Genomic DNA, 22,647 nt, shown 5'->3' on the forward strand with positions numbered 1-22,647 from the left:
CGTACCACAAGTCATACGCTACTCCCAATCAAGTGCATGTTCTGATGTAAATTTTTGCGCAGGTTTTCTTAAAGCTGTAAGACCATTTTAGGCAGAATATAATAACAACAAGGAGAAATCTGACAAATAATTAATAGCATAGTTAATGCTACTGCAATGGTATACCCAAAAGGAAGATGTCTATTCTTAAATGTGCAAAAACAAACCGCACAGGAAACTCAGCTCATTAAAAGCGATCAAGTAAAACATGTCTTATTTAAATTAATAGATTTAATGTGGCTTAATTATTGCAATACAAAAAAAACCAAACAAACTTAATTACAGACAGCTTTAAATGTTTCCAGCCAACAATGACAGTGTACCAGCATCTTTTGATTCAACATGTTTATCTGCATTTAATAAATCATATTCATTACCATTTTCCAGTTTCTCTAAAAACACTACGGAAAAAAGTGATTTTAACTTCAACTGATTTTTCAAAATGTTTACAAAATTTAAAAAAAAAAAAATCTACAAATGTTAAATACACTTTACAAAACTCATTGTCAAGAGAATTACAGATGATTCTTTAACAACTTCAAGGCATTATAATTACATACAAAGTAGATACAGCATAAGTTTAACTGGTTTGATATAAGGGAATGCAGAGGAGCTGCGCAGCTTTAATTTTCTGACTAATTGAAAATTTTGGCCACTACTTTTGCTCTAAAAGTGAAAACGCTTTTTCATTTCATATTCAGAACAGTTGTTAAGTGAAAAGACTGTTTCCTGTCTGGATGGACCACAAAACCAAAACACTGGAAATCCTGGAAAACCAGGAATCTTCTTCAGATGCAGAAAAGACTCAGCAGGTAAGTCTAACCTGAACTTTCACACATTCTTCCCATTTCTCCCATCACACCACAAACAGAATTTGTGTCTCTCCCCAAAACAATAAATATAAGATGCCAATTTTGTTATAATTGTACAATTCAGCTTCCCTGTGTATTATTTGACATTGAATTCTGTCATTGAATGTCTCAAATGTATCGGACATATTCCATAGCTAAAAATTTAAACAAAAACTAAATATTTTTGTTTTCAGTGAAAAAAAAAATCACTTTTTATTCAGAAACAACAATGTGCAATCCACATAAGGTTGTGTTAGTAATTTAACTTTCAGAAAATGTAAGATTTTTCTATGCGAGGTTGTTTGTATCTACAATTAATGCTCGCAGTGTCAACATTTGGTCCACGTTTGTTAGTAAATCTACGTCATTTCTTTGCATTGTGTAGAACAACAGCAGAGGAAAAAAGTCCAACATGTAAATAAGGAAATGATGAGGATTTCGCTCAAGGCAAGACGATCAGCTTTAAGTGCTTGACCAGAGGCTTCATCCCTGAAAAAGGGATGAACTTGTACCAAAAACTGACAAAAAAATGCAAATCATAACCTGCTTGTTTTTTGTTTTGTTTCAGATTGTATTTCTTCTCATGCAGTTAACATACCGACTTGGTTAGTGATAAGTTTTTGTATGCTGGAGGTTTTTGACTAGTCCCCAATGTCTGCTGGTGTACAATGTGCATCAAGTGGAGGCATTTCAACTGTACCCTGGAGGACACCTGTGTATATTGAATGCTGAAGGAAATTCCCTCAAATGTTGAGGATGTTTTGTTTCCTTCAATTCATACTGGTATGAAAAAAAATATATATATATCTCCTGTTAACCCACAATATGTCATTACCTCCCCAAGTTCCCCTGCCTCATTGTCTGTAGTGCCTTTTGGCTTTACTCCAAGCCTATAAACTGCACACTCTCCTCCATAATCGTCTTGGCAGAGTTTTATTTTCCCACCTTCGACCTGCTCCCAGAGCGTTGCTTTAACAGGAGCTGGTCTGAAGGTTGCTCTCTGTGAGGATGGAGGTGATGGTGGAGGAATCGTAAAGACTGTCGTCATCGTCTGAGCTGAGAGCTGATGAATCCAAAGCTGGGCGTATTGCTGCCTGAGTTTTCCTCCTGTGAGACATAATAATCACTATCAGTAACCACATTCACAAAATCAGCTGCCGTCAGTCTTTTTTCCCTTATCAAACCTGTCTACACAGCTACAGTCATGGCAGGAAGTTTACATACACTCATCAGGAATCCACACAGCCTTTAGGCATAGTGTAAAAATCTTTCAATACAGTTGAGGTCAGGGTTTTGGGAATGCCATTCCAGAAGCTTAATGTTTGTCTTTTTTATCTATTTCAAAAAACAATTTTGATTTATGTTTGGGATCATTGTCCTGTTAAAACAAACAACTGTGTCCAAGTTTAAACCATCTAGGTGTTTACATGCTTGACAGCTTGTACAGTGTTTTTACGTTTGAAAGCTTCACCTTTAATCATCCAAACATACCTCATGTCATTGTGGTTAAATAACAAAATCTTGGTGTCATCTGAGGTTAACCGTTTGGGTCTTCTTGGAAAACTGGTGACAGAGCTGAATAACTTGTGCTTACATTATGATTGGTTGAAATCATGACCTTGGAATCTGCAATTGTTTAGAAATGGCTCCAAGAGACCTTCTAAAGCCATAATTCTCATTCTTAGATTTTCACTGAGATCTGTAAAAATATTATTTTTATGCCAGCAAAGAGAAACTATCAACTGTAGTTAATCACGATCACTAATGAGTGTTAATAGGCCTTGGCCTTACCAAATTTTAGAACGTTCAGGATCATATATTAAAAGATTTGAGTGAGTGTATGTGTACATTTGAGCCTGTGTGGATTAGAGAAAATCCCAAAGTCAATTTAAACCTAATTCTTGTTTTTTATTAGTCATTGAAGATGCTTGCTGTACAATCAATTCACCATTGAAGACAGAACAATTCAAAGAAATCTTTAAAAGCCCAAAATGTCCATGTCCATGATGAGTGTCAACTTCTGAGCACGAGTCTGATCATCCTTAAAGTGGTTGTGATACCCCGCCCTCTGCTGGTAAAACCAAAGAACTACATGCAATTCATTGGAACTCGTTAGAGGATGTTTGTAATTTAATTTCCCCTGTGGTATATGAGTAATGTACCGTTTTAGTTTAATGAAATCGACGATCCACATGTGGCTGATTGCTGGAATGTTTTACACACATCAGACTGTGTAATGCTGCACCTCAGGGAGGCTGTGTGAATCTTTACCATGTGTCTGTATCAATGTGTCACAGCTAAACAATGTGGGTTCACTGATTATTACATCAAAAGAATGCAGTTTTTTTTCATTCTGTGACGCAAGTAGGAGGAGATGGTGTCTCTCTCACTTAATCACACACACACACGCACACACACGCGCACACACACACACACACACACACACACACACACACACACACACACACACACACACACACACACACACACACACACACACACACACACACACACACACACACACACACAGCTGTGATAATCTGGCTGCCAAGAAGAGCCTTGCATAATCGTTACCAGAAGCTCACATTGAGTAACAAATTGGAAGAGAAACAAAAGGAATGGGACAGGAAAAGGAAGCGCTTACTTAAGCTCAGTCTCCAGTGCTGTGACTCTGGTCTGCAGAGCCTCTTTCAGCTCCATTTGTTCCTCCAGGTCTCTCTGAGCTTTTCTTCTTATTCCGTCTAACCTTTCCAGCTCTGTCTCTCCTTCATCCACCTGCCTCTTCAGAGCCTTCACTCTAAGAGCAAGCTGCAACACCAGTTGACATTTAAGCATGGTTTGCCAGTATGTGTTTCAACTTTTCCACTTTCTGTGAGTGGATTTCTGTATTTACATTCAGCACATGGTAAATATTTATACCTGGTCTCTCTGTTCAGTGTGTGTTTGTCTTTCCTCATCCAGTGTCATATTGAGGTCTTTTAGCTTCCTCTCCAAACGACGTTGTGTTGCCAACACAGCATTCTTCTCTCTTGAAGTCAGAAAAAGAAAGCAAGACTTCTCAGCTACTGAGCAAAACCGCTTACCAACTCACTGCTGTTACATGTTACAACTAGAAACAGTGACTCAATCACTTGACAGGAAAACGAGTACAACCTACAAAACCAATTTAATGAAACGTTTAATTTACTAGATTTTAGGATTGTCCTGAACAGGGCCGTGCAGAGAGGTTTAAAGGGGCGGGTGCTCAAAGTTAAAAAAAAAAAAAGGGGCACATTGAACCAGGCTGAATAACAACAACACACATTCATCAAGAATCTAATATGGGAAGGGCAGGGCTGTGTTGATCTGAGACTGTAGACATTAAAAAGTCCATAGGAGAGATGGTAGCTGATTAAACAAGTGTCATGAGATAATAACAAAATGCAAAGATTGGTGACTGCGCTTGGAACCATAAGGCAACAGAAAACTGTGAGAAATAAATTAGGCTCTGCCTGTGAATCACTCTTTGCTTCTCTTCTTCCTTCCATCCCATCATTTCATATATCACTCTCCACTTGCTGTCTATCTGAGAACAAGGAACAACTTGCTATTGCAATAAACTATAATCTAATTATCCACACCTAACAACTCTTGCACTTAATCTATAATAAAATGACAGATGACAGAAAAATGTTATAGCCCTGCCTTTAGTAGCGTCACACAGCTCCTACTGTTTCCTCCTCATGTCCTTACCAGGCATGTCTGGACAATGTTATATCATGAGTAAAAAAAATTTTTTAAATCCATCTAAATAAAACACACACATGCACGCACACACAGTGACATTTTAGACCTTCTTCAGAATACTGTATATACTTTGGGGATCACTGTGCTGATCCAGAATCCTTACATTATTATTTATTACTAGAGCTACAATAATAAAGCAATGAGGAGGGGGAAGTAATAAATATGAAATAATGTATTTATGATGATTCCATTTGTTTCACTATCCACTCTGTGCAGGGAGAAAGCTTATTACATTTTTAAACTGTAGAGATAATAATTTTACTGCTGTAAAATCCAAATTTTGTCCTATTTAAAATATAAATCTAATATAATCTGCTTCTTAATGTATGTTCTTTAAAATACAGCGTGTGTTTTTTTAATATATTATAATTATAATAATGCATAATTATGTGGACATGCATATTAGATCGTTTTTTTAGTGAAATATAATCCCCAAAGAAAGGCAGGAAAAGCCCGGAAACTTACTTTAAAACTAAATATGTTCCCTAAAACGGTGGACAGAGCTACAGACCCATGACAGCCAGGTAGCCAGCAGCTATGACCAGCACTACTTGTGCAGTTAATAAAAGGACAGGTAATGTTTGTCAGCTTACCAACGTGTACATAATAAGCTAATACTCCTGTGTGCTATACACTACAGTTTACGCTGTACACCTACTTACTGGTTTTGTCGCATCAGTCTGTGTCTCTGAGTTAACTTGTGTTTCTCCTACAGCTCCGGACCGCTAAAAATGCGCGTGCTCTTTATGAGCTCGTTCCCGGCTCGTAACCAGCGCGTTCTGCCGTCAAGGGCGATCATTGGTTAAATGTGATCATGTGACTGATGCAAGCCAGATCCTTTTATTTAGCAAAACTGTGATTAATAGTTAAATATTATTGTTAAGGGGCACAGACAGGACTCCACACGCACACACACACATAAAAAAAAAAATAAAAAATTTTTTTTTTAAAAAGTTGCCTCAACAAAAGGGCACTTTGGGCACCCATCAGGAAAGGGGCGGGTGCTGAAGCCCCTCTAGCCCCCCCCCCCCCGCACGTGCCTGGTCGTGAACAACAACTCATGATCATCATCAATTAATACCTGTGATGCCATCTGGAACAAAACAGTAGCATACTATATTTGGACAAAAGCCACATCTCCTAATCGTTTAAATCAGATGTTCTCGGTCACAGGTATAATTTCAAGCACCTAACCATACAGTCTGCCTTTACAAACATTTGTGAACAAATGAGTTGTTCAAATGAGCTCACTGACACTGAGTGTGGTACTGTAATGGTCTGTGACATTTCATCATTTCTGCAAAGTGGAAGCATCTAGGAACCACAGGAATGAAGTGGCAGACTACATAAAATTATAGAGCAGGGTCGCTGAATGCTGAGGCACATTAAGCATAAACGTCACCAGTGCTCTGGTGGCTCACTAATAACAATGCATAATAATCACTTTTGTGAGTAAGAGGAATGTCAGACTCATTCTTTACATTTCTATACACAAATCTACAAAAACGTTCTCAAACACAGCAATAAATAAATACATAGTTCCACTATATAGATCAACATGAGTGCTGTAGTTGCTGTTTTCACTGCACCTCTCTTCGCTCCGCAGACGGTCTTCCAGCTCCTGGATTTTGCTTTCCAGCTGGGAGACTCCTACAGAGGAACGCGACTGACCCTCCATGTCAACCACACGACTCCTCAGCTCCTTCAGCTGCAGGGACAGACATGAGCAAATATGACGTTAAAAAGTATAGATATGTTGGATGTAACCCCAAAGGCTTTATTTATAATTAAATCGATAATACACGAGAGTTAAACAATACTTTGGTTAACTTAGCAAACACAAATTTGGTGCATGTGCACATACATGTCTCTCCATTGCATTCTTGTCCAGTTCCAGGTCCTGCTTCGAGGATCTCTCCTGCATGAGCTCAGAGCGGAGCTGATCGATCTGGTCTCTGCTGCGAGCCACACGATCAGTCAGCATATCCACACTACTTCTCTCCTCCTCCACCTCCACCTCCACACGCTTTAGTTTGTCCTGATAGAAACAAGAAGAGATCAGTTTAATAAGCTGCTCAGAGGAGACACCGCTGGAAAAAACACAAACTAATAAATAAATCACACTAATTGTGTTTATTAAAATAATCAGCATTTATCATATTTTGATAGCTATGCTACCCTTGATTTATAAATGTAATAGATGTGCAGACTGTCACAGAGTCAGTGCATGCAGAGCACAACTATTAAAAGCTGTGAGCACAGTATCCATGGGTTACACTCCCAAATGATTCATTCTCCCAAACCAGGAGAGGAGCAGATGAGCCGCTTACCTCCAGGATGCGAATCTCTCGGGTTTTCTCATTGTGGCTGTTTTTACTGGCCTCCAGCTCTCCCTCCAGGTGGCGCAGCCTGTTGGCGAGCAGCTCTTTATCCAGCTGGTGGTTGTCTCTCTCCTCACATGCAAGAAGTAGCTCCTTCTTCTGCCGTGATATCTAGTTAGAGCGATCAGATTTTTTTTAGAAATGTCATGCATGTGCTAGAGCAAGTAGAATTAAACCCTTGATTATTATTCAGACAGGATATAGTGCCGTAACAGCTTGGGTTGATTCCCTTTGAAATGAAGGATCATTTTACACCATGCAGGGCCTTAATCAGACAGTTTTTTTCTTCTTTGTTACCTGTCTATACATGAATACAATGAAAAAAAAGAAAATCAGTCAAAAGGTTAAAAACACAAGTCCTTAAACCACAGGCACACACCTCTTCCTCCAGTTTCCTTATATTCATCTGGCTTTTTTCCAGCTCAGAGTGAGCATCGTTTTCGTGACGCTGCACCTCCTGCACTTCCTTGCGTGCTCGCTCTTTCTGTTCTTCCAGTTGAACCCTGAGAGCCTGTGTTTCTTCTCTTAAGGACACGTTTAGAGAGTCATACTGACAGAAGGACGGAGGCAGACAGGACAAAACAAAAACAGAATGAATTGTGCTGTGTATCCTCCAGTGAGCAGAGAGGACAAGATATAGACTTTTTTCATTTGCACAGGTATAAAAATGATCCATTCTTCTTACGTCTTTGTTGAGTTTCTCTAGAGCTCTCTCCTGCTGTTGTTTAGTGTCCTCAAGCTGGCTGATGGTCTGTTTGAGGGCCTCCTTGTCCTTTTCTGTATCCTCCAAACGCTGGCTGAGTTCACGGTGCTCCTGGCTCAGCCTGGAGGCTTTCCTCTTAGCCTCATCGAGCTCAGATCTCAGGCCTCTAACCTCAGTGTGGAGTGCGAGCTCTGCCTCTGAGCTCTCTGTAGCATTGCTTTGCAAATGAGCCTGAGGAAACCAAAGAGGACATCCAAATAAGCCCGAATGTGAACAGTTTCCCAGGCATCACTAAGCTGGGTGGTGCTGTAAGGGATGCAAACTTACCTCTAATCTTGAGATTTTCTCTTTTAGACGAGCAGTCGCCTCCTCCTGCTCCTGCTGGGCACCTTGGAGCGAGTTAATGTCCAGGTGAGCTCTGCTTAGCTGTGCCTTACTGGTGTCCAGTTTCTCTTCAGTCAATGAGAGCTTCTTTTTGAGCTGGGCAACTTCACCCTGGGCCTCATTAAGCTTCTGCTCTAGCTCTGAGATGGTTGCTGGGTCTGGCAGCTATAGGCAGGAAGACAAAAGATAAACCAGAAGATAAACCAGAGTCATTTAAACAGATGATTTTAATACCAAAACTACCACATTCAGAGAAATGTGTCAACCAAGCTGGCTAGTTTTTATGATTAAAACAGGAGTTTAAATTATTATTTTTTTGCTGGGAGATTAAACCTACCCGTTTATTTTTCTCTTGTGCTTTAGCAAAGTCCTCTTTGGCCTTCTGTAACTGGCCCTTCAACCTGTCAATCTCATACTTCAGTTCAGCCTCTTGGTTCTGGTGAGATTTTTTCAAAGAGATGACCTCCATGACCTTCTTGTCAAACTCCACCCTCATTTTCTCAACCTCAGACTTGCCCTTCTGCAAATCAGCTTTGCACTGCTGGAGCTCCTAAACAAAAATGTAATATCTTGTTAAACAGATCATTCAGCAATGCCTCCATGATCAGATGAAGTATAGTGTTTGTCTACTGCACCTGGCTGAGAGTCTGTGTGTGGCTGGGGTCTGGTGTCTGTTGTTTCCTGGAAGTCATTTTGTCTTGGAGTTCCTTTAATTCTTCCTCAAATTCCTCCTTCTCCAGACGGGTTTGCAGGAGTCTAAGAAATGTGCATGTGCATCTGATCTTAACCAATCAATCCATATATAATTGTTTTAAATAATGTTTTATTATCTGATCAAGAGCAGTTTGATTGTATTCGTTAATCATTCTGATATATCAGAATTTGCTTTGGTGTTTTCATGGAGCTAAAAGATTATTTTTAAGTGACACAATAAATTGATTTCCAGCTACCACATTGCAGTCAAATAAATTCACAAGAAAAAAGGTCTATATTATATTTTTTGCTAAACACACACAAATAAGGCCATCCACACCACTCTTCAGCATCTTAAAATGGACAGTTTATGCCAAAATCTAATTTACACATTTTTTCCCTTTTTTTAAAATACAGATTGTGCACGTGAAAAGTGAAAATAGTTATTATGGATTGCATTTATATAGCGCTTTTCGAGACCCTCAAAGACCTTTACAATTCCACTATTCATTCACTCTCACATTCACACACTAGTGGAGGCAAGCTACAGTTGTAGCCACAGCTGCCCTGGGGCAGACTGACAGAAGCGAGGCTGCCATATCGCACAATCGGCCCCTCTGGCCAACACCAGTAGGCGGTAGGTGAAGTGTCTTGGCCAAGGACACAACGACTGAGACTGTCCAAGCCGGGGCTCGAACCGGCAAGCTTCCAATTACAAGACGAACTGCCAACTCTTGAGCCACGATCGCCCCAGTTCTTAGATTAAACTGCTGACTGAGTTTAAAAAAAAAGTTTTATGGTTATGATTTCTCCATAGACATTAGCAAATAAAATAGATGGATATATACTCTATCATTATTTTACTAGGTACACCTGTTTAACTACTCATTAACACAAATATCCAATCACATGGCTGTAACTCAATGCATTTAGGCTCACAGCTTTAGACATGGTCAAAACTGAAGGTGAAACAGCATCAGAATGGGGAAGAAAGATGATTTAAGTTACTTTGAATGTAGCATGGTTATTCGTGCCTAATGGACTGGTCTGAGTATTTCACAAACTGCTGATCTATTAGGATTTTCCGCACTGTCTCTCTATGGTTTACAGAGAATGGTCTAAAAAAGAGAAAATATCCTTTGAGCAGCTGTTCTCTGGGGAAAATGCCCTGCTGATGCCAGCGGTTAGAGGAGAATAGCCAGAATTCCTTAGGCTGGTGGGAAGGGGGCAGTAACTCAGATAATCTCGTATTACAACTGAGATGAGCCTCTAACACACAAAATATTGATCCTTAAAGTAGACGGGCTATTGTATAAAGAAGACCACACCTGGTGCCTCTGCTGCCAGCTAAGAACAGAAAACTGAAGCTAAAATTCACACTGGCTCACTAAAAATGGACAACAGAAAAGGATGCCTGGTCTGAGAAGTGTCGATTTCTGCTGTGACATTCAGATGTTGGGGTCCAACACAAAAACCATGGATCCAGCTTGCCTTGTATCAAAGGCTTAGGTTGCTGGTGTAATAGTGTGGCCTCCACTGTTACAAGAACTCAACTCAGCAGAGCACCTTTGGAATGTGGAGAACAGGAGATTCACATCACGGATGGACAGCTGACAAACCTGCAGCAACTCTGTGATGCTATCATGTTGACATGGACCAAAATGTCTGAGGAATGTTTCAGCGCTTTGGTCAATCTGTGCTACAAAGGATTCAAAAGTGTTTTGTTATTAGCAAGGTGTATCTAATGGACACGGACAAAAGATGTAAATTTGATTTTGGAGTTAACTGTCCGTTTAAAGGTTTATGCTTAGATACTGTTTTACAGTAACTCAGCCCACTATATCAACACAACGAAGAACAGGAAAATAGAATTTTTTAAGGTTCAAATTGTGACTAGACAATCATCTACATTAAAAGTAGAACTAGAACAAATATGATCCATATTTGATTGTTGGTTTTAGACACACACACACACACACACACACACTTGGATTTGGGCTAAAAATAAAATCATGAAATACGTTTATTGAGAGCGAATGGCCTTGACACTATAGACAGTTGTTAGCACAGTTCAGCACATCTACAGCTCAGTAAAGCTAAACAAACACTGTTTAGTTTGCGACTCTCACTGTGTTTCAGGGTGGCTGGGTGGCTCTCTGACAGAGAGGGTGAGAAACATTTACCAGGTAGAATGAGAGAGAAAGAATGGAAACACATTAGTAAAGAGAGTGCAAAGGAAAACATGACAAGATGATGACAAAAAATCCATGTCCACATGAACACTGGAAATGTCAAAGTCAGGTCAGCAATGATGACTAAACACTGCGAATGATACGACTGTTACATCAGATTGTATTAAGACTCACTCTTGTTTAGTTGTTCGAAGTTCGTCTCTGGTCGAATGAAACTGCTCCATCCAGTGGCTGCTGTCATCTCGACAGTCCTCCAGCTGCTGCTGCAGGGAGCGAACTGACGCATTTACACGCAAGCGCTCTGCTTCAATCCCTGCATGAGACTTAAGTAGGAGACAGAAAAACTGATCACCTGTTGTGTCATTTCTTTTTCGTAGCATGTGTTAAATCGCTCTTTTTGCATTTGAATGGCTTTTCCTTTCAAATATTCAAGTAAAACTCAACAAATGCTGCACTTTCAAAAACACCTTTGTGTCACAGAAAAGCTTTCATCTCAGTCCTTGGAAAGGCTATTGAAATTAAATTACTTTCTGTTGTATGAACCATTTTCAGTTTTAAAATCCTTCAACTTATTTTAGAAATATAAAGCAGCAGCAGTATGGCTTCATACTGAGAAAGAGCTCTACAGATGTGATGTTTGCTTTCAAAGTGTTGGTGAAGAAGTATAGAGAAGGTCAGAAGGAGCTGTGCTGTGTCTTATGGATCGAGAGCGAGCATATGATAGTAGTAAAGAGTCAGGAGTAGCAGAGAAGTATGTGAGGCTTGTGCAGGACATGTATGAGGACAGCGAGACAGTGGCTAGAGTGACAGATGGGTTTACATCAGGGATCAGCATTGAGCCCATTCTTGTTTGCGATGGGGACAGGTTAACAGATGAGGTCAGCAGGAAATCACTGTGGACTGTGATGTTTGCAGTCGACACTGATCTGTAGTAAGAGTAGCGAGCAGGTGGAGGTATGCTCTGGAGAGAAGAGGAACGAAGGCTCGCGGAATCAAGACAGAGTACATGTGTGTGAATGAGAAAGAGGCAGGTATAACAGCGAATATGCGAGGAGTAAATATAGTGAAGGCAGACGAGTTTAAATACCTGGGGTTAAAGCAGCAGACAGTGCACAAGAGAGGAAAAAGAGTGCTGGAAAGGTGGAGCGGATAGCAGGAAGAGTGAAAGGAAAAGGTTACAAGATAGTGAGATCTGTTTTAATGTATGATTTGGAGACTGTGGCACTGACATTGAGATTTTCATTAGGAGTGACCAGAATGGACAAAATTAGAAACGAGTACATTAATGGAAGCGCTCGGATCAAGCAGTTTTGAGACAAAGAGAGGCTACGCTGAGATGGTTTGCATATGTGCAGAGGAGGAATATAGTGGTACAAAGGATGCTGAAGATGGAGCTACCAGGGAGGAGGGAGGAAGGAGAAGACCACAGAAAAGGTTCATGGATGTAGTGAAGGAGGACATGCAGAAGGTTGGTGTGATAGAAAAGGAGGCAGATGAGCCAATGTGGTGACCCTTAAACCAAGCAGCTGAAAGAATGAGACAACCTCCTTGCTGCTGTTTCTTAAGAATTACAGGCTGTTTGACCAATTTCAGTTTTTTAACTTATTTTTCTTCTTTATTTTTAACATGGTTGTACATATAAAATGTTTTGTACCTACATAACTTTTATTCTTTATCCCGCTGCATTAGCGTGGCAGGATAATGATGACAGAATAGAATTTCCTGGATCAATAAAGTATTTATCCATCTTTCTACATGCCAACTGTAAGTGATGCTCAGTTTGCTACTGTGAGTGCACACCTGAGACACCTGCTCCATGCTGCTGCGGAGCTTGTCCATATCCGCACTGTACTGCTCTCGCAGCGCCTCAATCTCTTTGTCATGTGATGCCACCTCTTCCTTCAGAGCTCCCTTCAAAGCTGTAAGCTCCCTCTCTCTCTGTCGCAGTGTCTCCTCCAGCTTCTTTTTTAGTTGCAAAACTTCCATCAGCTGCGCCTGACAAGAAACCAGATCCTGCACATGCAAGGGAAATACAGCATTAACCTGATAACTCTGACCACTCGCTCATAAAAATGTCTTAAATTAACATCAACTTCCTGTTTCAGAGTAAAGTATTTTTCAAAAGAGTGTAAAAAATAGAAGCTACACAGCAGTTTATTTAAAAAGTGGGGTGAGATAAACTATCCCGGTGCATCAGTGCTTGTGTGTGTGTGTGTGTGTGTGTGTGTGTGTGTGTGTGTGTGTGTGTGTGTGTGTGTGTGTGTGTGTGTGAGAGGCCAAATGTCTGAGATACCGTCTTGTTGCTGCTCTTTCTTCTCAGCTCATCTTGAAACTCAGCCATCTGGTCCTCCATATCTCTGACCCGCTTCTCAGCGTTTTCTCGATCCATACGCAAATGAGTCAGCCTTCAAGGAAATGAGAATAAAAACACGCCTGTGAGGGATTCTTTGAATATAACCGGCACATTTGTTTTGTGAATAAGCTACAGTAGCTGCTTGTGTCATCCAACTGTCTAGCATGTAGCAGTACTATGCCCTTTGCTGCTTTCCCTTGTAAATGTGTTTGCGTGTGTGCATTCTATTGTGGTCTTACTCCGATTGTGTTTCGTTTAATTCGTTTTTCTTCCGGTCCAGCATCTCCTGGAGTTGCAGATTTTCATCCAGACAACTCTCCAGCTCTGCTTTCAGAGCAGGATCAGAATTGCTAACAGAGTCCTACACACAGACAGACATGATGAATAAATGAGGGCAGTGAAACATAACACCGTCTGCTCTGCTGGCATAAACAATGGGCTTTTAGGAAATGTTGAAGCAGGGTTGCATTTGTGCACCAATCAATATGCGTAAGAGATTTAAGTTATAAAGAGCTATTAGAGATTAAGACTTGCCCAGCTTCCTTAAGACAACATATAATGGGTAATTATTTAGATTATTGTGTGTGTGTGTGTGTGTGTGTGTGTGTGTTGCTGACCCGACCAGAGAGCTTAAGGGATTAATCTGAGGATTAATCTGAAGCACACTCCAAGCTAAGGAACCCCCCAGTCCTCCTGGTAAGATTTGTTAAAAAGGCACAAAAACTCAGAGGACAGTTTCTGAGTTGATTTGGTTGGTGGAGTAGCTGCTCTCATTCCAAGAAGAGTGGCTTGAGTGTTTATGTGTAGCACTAGATGTGATCCGTGTAATCAGAAACGAGTTACTCTGGTAGGATACTCTGAATGTTAACACCTTCTCGAGGCTGATTTGAGAAAAACTAGTCAGGTCCCACAAGACACCGAAACTACAGGAACCGTCTTAAAATCTAGTGCACAGTTTCCACTGAAACTGAAGATAATGTGACTACAGATACGGTTCAAAGTTCACATTATGGCTCAATTTGTCCTACTCATTATTATCATAATGTGTCACTTTAACACTGCTGAAGTTTTAGTTTAGTGTAAATTTACTTACTCAGTGCCAGTTTACTGAAACAGTCAGCTCAAGGTATTTATATTGAACTGCAAAGGATTGTTGGGACTACCCCAACAATCAGATGATAAAGCACTTAGCAACGTTTGCGAGAAAGAACGCCCTTTTAACACAAAGAAAACTCGACTGATTGGAGGGTGAGGGGACCAAAAAGAGAGCAAAGAGGAGCACAGTGAGACCAAAAAACAATAAATAGGACAAAATACAAGCTACAAGAAATGCATGAAAGTATAGATATCAATATCTCTGTTTTACTTCTCTTTTTCTATGCTCCACTTACCTTCCTTTCTTCCAGCAGTGCAGTTTGTAGTGCAACCACCTTTTCCTCAAGCTTTCTTTTCTCACTCATCCACTCCTCCCTCATGCTTTGTTTGGGCTGTCAACATAGTGGACATAGATGAAAACGTCTCTTCAGTGGACAGCAAAAGAAAAACTCCTTATAGAATTTGACACTTTCAAAACAAGCAAACCTTAAGGTGCTGAATGTTCTGGAAGATGAGCTTTACTTTGTGCCTCACGATGACATCGGTTTCACTACTCCTGTGAAAATGAGAAACTGGTCAAATGACGAATTTACAAACACGTAACTATTTGCTTTTCTACCATTTTATTTAATTAACTGAATGCGAGCAAAGCTAATAACATGGAAGCACGTACCCTTGTCTCAGGATGTTGTATATGGTTTTCATGGCCTGCTCCTCCTCGCTGCTCAGCTCTGCACTCTGACCCTGGTCCAGCAAAAGGTCAGGGGTCACCTTAAGATATAGATCAGAAAACTACTCTTGCAATAGTGCACGGTTTACGGTGGTCAAAGCTCACTGAAAATCTACTTCATTGTGCAACCACAAATGGAACCAATTCTTACTTGTGCCTCAGTCAGATTTGGTCGTTGTGGCTCCAGTGAGGCCCACTGATTCGCTGGCTGTCCGGGAATTTTGATGACATTGCCCTGGCTGCGCCTCAAGCTGCTGTGAGTTGGCGATGGGGGTGAGGTGTAGGGATTGGCGGTGGTGAGAGGAGATGTAGCTCCTGGGCGTTGCTGGGCAGGGGGGAGTCCTCTCTGCTGGCCTCCAGCATTAACACTATCAAACCTGTTTATTAGCTTGTTGACAGACGTCTGTCTCTTGTTAGAGTGTAGCTCGTTTGGCTGAGGAGGGGGCTCGGGACTGTCCCTCACTGACCCCAGTGACCTGTTAAGCCCTGCCTGATAAGAACCGTGCCAGATATTTCTTTCAGTGCCCCTCTCTCTATCACTGACATGCCATCCCTGCTCTCGATCTCCCCTTACTCCAATTCCTCCATCCAGATTCCCATAACTACCAGACTTCCCATCTCCTGGTGGTCTAGATAACTGATACTCCTCGTTACTCGGCCCTCCATCCCTGTCGAGAAGCGACCCATGAGACTGAGCCCGGCGTAGTAGCCCTCCCTGCTCTCCTCCTCCTATGTAACCTCCCTCTGTTCCTGGCTCTGCCTTCCCTCTGTTCCGAGGAAGGCTATTATAGCCAGAGGAGTACTCGGTCTTGAGCTGAACCCCATATGAATCTCCTTTTTGTCCATCCTTCAGAACCACATATGGTTGGCCAGCAATTCCCTGCACTCTGACTGCTACACCATATTTAGATGTGGTCTGAGTCTTGCTCTTGGGCTGGGGTGCCGGCTGCCCTCCACCATTCTGATAGTCATTGATGAAGCGGATCTGGACACCATAGTCCACCGGGGTCGTCTGACCTGAAGATGGTGTGGTCATACTGGCAATAGTAGAATAAGAAGAATAAGTAGTAGTTAGATATATTTTTGTAATTAAAAACAATAAATTCTGGTTTGAGACTTATAGTACTGTGCCACGTATTAAGCGCACCCTCATTTCTTTATATTTTTCTTCCAGTGAGCCAGACATTCTTGTGTTTTCTTAACATGGCCTTGAACAATAGCGCTCCAGGCTTTCTGAAGGTCTTTCAAATTTTGTCTTTGAGCACTAACTACTTTTTCACTCAAGTCCTTGACATTTTCTTTTATTTCCCAAGCAGCAGGCCCCCAAAAAAACAATCATGAGCAGCTAAACAGTACCTGAAATTCATGTCCTTAAGAAAGGAAGAAATGTGTCAAGACCTGATACAGGACCTAAAAGATGCATCTGACCCCTTCAGTTGATCCATCTACTGCTTTCCAAAGCTTCGTCAGACTGATGAGGCTTCATGCAATACCATCTAGAATTACTCTGACTGGCAGCAGCTTTATTTTTCAGCTTGAAACACACTGCCAATGTAGGAAAATAATACCTGGATGTAAAAAAACAACAACCCCACATTGGAACACTATTGGTTATGGATTGACCTCCCAGAGCCTAGACCTCAATATTATTGAAGCAATGTGGAATCATCTTAACAGAGAAAAGAACAAAAGAGCTTTGAATATCTGTTAAGAAGCCTGGAGAACATTGCAAAAAAGCTCACCTAAGAGAGTTAAAGCTATGAATGAAGATGTTCATGATTTTCAACATGCAAACTCTGTTTCTGATATTTTGATTTCTGTATGCTGTATTTCCATTAATGTTTTCACCTGTAATATTAAATGTCTGCACCAAATTTTCTTCATTCAAATCAAATTTTAGGTAAAACCCCCTCATGACACACAGATCTTTTGTTTCATTTTATTTTTTTGGCTCAGTTTTTTTGCCAGTTTCTCTCTTGTATGTTTTTAATATTTCATCTATATGATTTAAAAGTGCAGGTACAACAATATATACCTTATATGAATGTATTTTTATTTTTTATTTTTTTAAAAAGGGAAATGATCAAAGATACTTGTACTTTGCTTTCCATGAGGACATTGACTTCTGGACCACCAATAATGGACAACCTGCTTTGTTACAACCACCCTCTAGATAAAATTCTGTGACTCTACCAAAGTATGACTACATAACAATGTTGCACATCAAGCTTTTATTCTGATAAGATGGTTACTTCTATCAGCTGTATTACTGTATTGAAGCAGGGAGGGAAAAACTTAGAGGAATTTGTGCATGTGTCAGATTTTTCCCAGAATAGAAAGAGATTTCTACATGCAGGGTTTAGCTGAGGCATGTGTGTGTAAGTGTTCCCACACCTCAAATAGAAAATGAGTAATACTGAAAAATACATGGCGAGAGCCACACCTCAAACATCAGCTGATAATAACTTTGAGTAAATAGCAGTCTTTGATGTCATTAAGATACTGTGACTCATCGTTTATCCACCTGACCTGCACACATGAGATTATTTTTCACTGTAAACTGTAAGGCCATTTTTTAGTGTCAAAAAAATCTCATGGTTCTATAACAAGACTGATTGTTTATTAAAAATATATCTTCATATAAATAGTTATTTGCTGTTTGTCAAGTATAATATTAGTGTCAGCTTTAAAATTCCTCAAATTGTGAAAACAAATGTATAGACAGTAGACTTTAATTAACAGGTAATTCTGAAAAGTAAAAAATAACAGACACAGACTTCCTTTTAAAATACGTGTTCTGAGATTTATAGGCGCTTTCTGGCTCTTTACTGCTTATGTGGACTTTAACCTCAGTGCGCTCCATTAGTCATTAACCTGAGAGCACACACCCACATATCACTTTCCCCTGTGAGGACCAACTAAGCCTTCTGAAGCTCTTCGAAGTTTCCAAATCTAAAGCTAATTCCCTCAACTGAACTTTGACACCTTGAACACAGACAGCTACTACAGCAACTAGTCAAGTGTCACTACTGCTTTCATTAACTATATCTGAAATTTCTCAATTCGTCTTTTTCTTGACTGCCTAATCCTAACTTTTTACACTTCCTGAATACACAAAATGAGGATTTCTAAAATAATGCTTCCATTCATCGTACTTGTTTAAGCTTAGTCACTGCCAGCCTTTTTCATCACTACTGATAATAACTTGTTTTAGGTCACCCAGTAAACCCCATCCCCCAGGACAGCACAATAGTATGGTTCATTCAACTCTCTCCGAAACTATTACAAAACTACCCCCCAACCTCTGCGCTCTGCACCTTCCATTTCCTGTCTGCAGCCTTTGGAGGTGACAGACAGAAAGTGGGCTGGGAAACAGAGAGGGAGGGTGAAGTGAGAGAGAAAAAAAAAAAACACTCCACTTTTCTCTTCTTATCAGTGCTGAGTGTGATAAAATCCAAAGTCAAGCTGTTCCTCCGAAACAACCCTCCCTCTCCTCCAGTCCTTACAAAGGACTGGCTACAAAAGTAGCCATCGAATAGATAATTCGATTTCCACAGACACATACTTCCATAAATTATTGCAAAAATTTCTATACTAACTTTTTAATCTGTATGACAGGACAAACCAGCCAAGCTCCTCTGAGATAGAAGTGGGGCAAGCAGGAGTGGTCACTATGAAAAGGGGTTTTATATATGAAACAGTTTCAGAGCAAGATAAGAAGGTAATGACTGGCCCAGCAATGAATGGAGTGACGTCATTGAGAATGACCTTCGAAGGTATCTGTGTGCAGCTGGTTGATTTTTTTCCACCCTTTGGGAACCACAGAAGAAGCGCTGTGTGTCACAACAAGTTTGTGAAGCCGAGCATAAAGTTTTCAGCCCACTCTTGTAAACCAAGGTCAACCAAAAGTGTGGTCCACTGACGACTGCAGCACAGACACGCAAGATAGTGCACTAACTAGTAATCTTTGATTTAATGGGACATACTCATCTAAACTGGTGTGACCCGTAAAGCAACAAGTGAGCCAAACTGATGTAAAGAAACCAAACTGTAAAGCAGAAACATGTCTGTCTGAGAATATCTGTTTATTTGTCACAGAGGAGGAAGGCACTTCCAGCTCCGACAGCGGGACGAGGTTGAAGGAGAACTCATCCCATTGTCCAGCTGATGTGGGGCGGAAAATGAGGGCAGCAATTCTGGAATGCTATAACTACCCCTGCTGCTCCTGCCCCTTTCTCTTCTGTCACACTGTCCATCTGATTAAAAGAAGTCATTTTCAATACTTAAATTTTGCTTTTAGGCTTCACTCCAAAGTTTTTTTTTCTCCACAGTACTCTAAATAAACATGCTTTCTATACTGAGAGTAGGATGGCAAACAAGCTCTCCTTTGATCTTAAACTCATGATGTGAAACTAACATGTCACACCTAAGGTGATTGTTTCAGGTTTGTAAAACACAGAAATTATTTTTTTAAATACAGAAAGCAATCCATTACCCAATAAGCGACTAAACAGTGTTCACTCTGGAGATCCAGAATCTTAACTATGAGTATTGCAACTTTAATAACAGACCAGCTTTGCTTGCACAGCTATATCTGGAGCTTTTGTAATTTCATGAGAGTCGTGCTACCCTGCAGTTATGCTGACGAGCCTGCGGCCTCAAACTCAATTCTCAAATAGTAAATTGAATTGAAGCTGCTTTCGTCTTAAGACCTAAGGTGGAAAGGAAAAGAAAAAAAGAATTAGGACATCAGAATGGGTGAGGAGAAAAATTAAACAACGGCAACGTGTGAAATCACATGCCTCTGCTGACTCAGAATCCACATGGCTAATGTGATAGCATCATCTCTAGACTGGCCCAAAAATGACACTGCTGGAGATGGCAGACAAGGGTGATGGCAACATGTGCCAAAAACATATCCTTAGGGTGTAAAAACAACCCTTCATGCCAAAACGTGAGCACTACAAATACGTAAGCATGTGCTATGTTTTTAAGAAAAGCCAGTCTTCTCTCGTTCTCGTACGAAAACAGCTTTGCATGAGTCACAGTTCAAAACAAACCTTGTTTATCCTATATTGGTCTTTGGTTTGATTCCTCAATTAATAAACACCCAAAACAATTCATTTAGCTGCTCTCCCTTTAAACTTTCTTTTTATTGGCTACCAAAAGCAAACAGAAGGTTTGAAGAGCAAGTGGGCGGAGCTTCTGTCCTCATAAAGCCACAAAACGAGACTAGGCAGAAAAGGTTTTTCTAATTACACATCTTAAGCAGAAAAATAATAATGTGCTTTACTACTTCTGTAAAAAATAAAAAAAATAAAGCAATAATTAAGATTTTTGCATCCAAAACAGAATTTTGATTAAAGAACTTTTAAAGAACAGAAACATAAAAATGATTTTGGTTACCGATACTGTTAATTTAGGGCAGATGTGCCATAAACCCTACAATGCGTGGGGGTCTAATAAATTTGGTAAGCATTGTATAAACGTCGTAAGAATGAAAATGTAAACGTCTGTGTGCTGAATGAGGTTGAAAGTGATGGAAAACAGCCGGACACTAAACAAGGAAGAATCAAAACACCACATCTGAAAATATTTGCCTTTAAAAAACCCCAAACAAAACAAATCAATTCAAACTGTCATCAACTCATTGCTAGTTGGACTATTTGAGAGCTAGTTTACAGCATGCTATAAAGCTGGCATATGGATGCTGTAAAAACACATTTAATCCTCCTTTTCTTCCAAGTGAATCGTAAAGTTTTACAGGACTGTCCTGCAAATCACAAATGTGATCATGTAAGCAACAGAGATACAAGTGCTGTACTCTCTCTTCTGCTTTTAAAGGACAGTCAGGTACTCAGAGTATACTCCCTCTTCATTACATTCTTGACATAACACCAAGCCCTCATCCTCTTTCACCCTCAAACAAACACCCATTTATTCCTCTTCTCAGGCCAAAGGAGTTCATTGGCATAACAATGTACAAAAAATGACACAAAAGTAGGAGCACATAAATACACCCCCCCCCCCTTTTCCAAATTCCTGACACTGGTCTCTCTGTCCTTTACACATACAGGGGCGGAAAGTGTGTCAGTGTGGGAGACTCACTTTATGGCTTTTTATCTGCACACTTGAGTGTATCAGCTGCTTGTACGTGTAACATGGCACAGGTCTTTATCTGTTAGTCCAATGTGAGGCATTCCCACCACATCTGAAACTGTACCCGAAGCTTTGCAGGCTCAATGCTATAATTAGTGACATTCATGACCCAATCCATGAGCCTTTCCCCACCTCAAAACTATAATCTGCTATTCCTTCTTGCCCGTGTCATCAGTTTCACATGAGCTGTGAAGAGAACAAAAGCAGGTGTACTTTAAATGCATGTTTATCCATTGTTTACCCGGGTTCAATCCTTTAATGGTTTCCCTACAGTTGCATTTATCCCTTTGAGCTATGTGCTAAAAACGTTTCTCCTGTACTGTTGTTCCAGTGACAGATCGCCTGGTCCCACAGGTGTACACAGAAACAGAAACACCTGGCTCATTTCTAAACAACTTAATGGTTTTAAAAGTTAAACCTCTGACATTAAGCCTACCTTCGCTATTCTTACATTTGTCTTAAAGAGACGTATTATTCTGTTTTATTTGTCATTTCGTTCCCCTCATTAACGGGCAAATCCAAAAGTTATCTTGGAGTAACGTTAGCTGGTAGCGCTGTTTCTCTCGAACCATCGTTAGCTGCTCAGCTACACTGGCTCACAGTGACACACTACCAAATAAACTATTAGATAACTGCCATAAATCAAAAATAAGTGCCGTTAGGCAGCACCAGAAACCCACAAAGCGTCAAAGTAACTGTCCGAGGAGCGGCGCCTGTCTGGTTTAGCTGTCTCGCTATGAGAAGTCCCAAACCCAGCGTGAACTTACCTCTTTTTTCTGAACTTAATCTTCTGCTCCTCTCGTATCCTCTCGCCTCCTGTATGCCGATAATAATTCAGATATATTGACTGACATCCATTAAAGCCCACACAGAAACGTGAACAGAAATACCTAACTCCTACGGAAACTACCACAGCAATAAGTTCATTATGCTGCTGCTGGGAATGCAACCTGTTACCTTTTTGTCAGGGATGTAAACGTTCCGCCCAGCCCCGCCAAGCACGGCGCTGTGATTGGACCGTTTCGCTGGCTTGGGCGGGGCTATTGATACTGTCTAGGTTTGTAATTGGTGAAACCTCCATGCCACTCATTCCTTGTTTCTGTACCATTTTTTCCACCTTTTTTGCTGAAAATGGAACTTTTATTTTTTCTCTCCAAATAATGACCCGCGTAACCTAGATAAACAAAAATATTCTAGGATTACTGATTGATGCAGGTGCCTCAAAACGTTTATTTCTCCTCTTGACCAGTAGATGGCGCAGCCGTACACCAGCTGGTTCTC

The 22,647-nt window shown here is 40.5% G+C and overlaps 1 protein-coding gene across 2 annotated transcripts; it reads right to left on the bottom strand.

The window, feature by feature from the left end:
- Window positions 1-280: 280 nt before the first annotated feature.
- cgna (cingulin a) lies at window positions 281-22,315 on the bottom strand. 2 transcript variants are annotated; one of them, XM_006804907.3, is made up of 20 exons: window positions 22,134-22,315; window positions 15,359-16,244; window positions 15,151-15,221; window positions 14,964-15,033; window positions 14,774-14,869; window positions 13,622-13,743; window positions 13,323-13,434; window positions 12,830-13,042; window positions 11,204-11,352; window positions 8,780-8,900; window positions 8,482-8,694; window positions 8,088-8,309; window positions 7,743-7,991; window positions 7,437-7,607; window positions 7,007-7,168; window positions 6,541-6,714; window positions 6,266-6,384; window positions 3,810-3,918; window positions 3,535-3,698; window positions 281-1,997 (listed from the first exon to the last, which is right to left on the bottom strand). In XM_006804907.3, the coding sequence occupies exons 2-20, from the start codon at window positions 16,241-16,243 to the stop codon at window positions 1,862-1,864; spliced, it is 3,558 nt and encodes a 1,185-aa protein (XP_006804970.2). In that variant the 5' UTR covers window position 16,244; window positions 22,134-22,315; the 3' UTR covers window positions 281-1,861. The 2 variants fall into 2 exon arrangements, with proteins under 2 accessions (XP_006804970.2, XP_035769808.2); XM_035913915.2 differs by having other exon boundaries at window positions 15,151-15,248.
- Window positions 22,316-22,647: the final 332 nt, after the last annotated feature.

This window comes from Neolamprologus brichardi, chromosome 11, assembly GCF_056152115.1.
Source record: "Neolamprologus brichardi isolate AB-2024 chromosome 11, ASM5615211v1, whole genome shotgun sequence".
Classification (NCBI taxonomy): Eukaryota; Metazoa; Chordata; class Actinopteri; order Cichliformes; family Cichlidae; genus Neolamprologus; species Neolamprologus brichardi.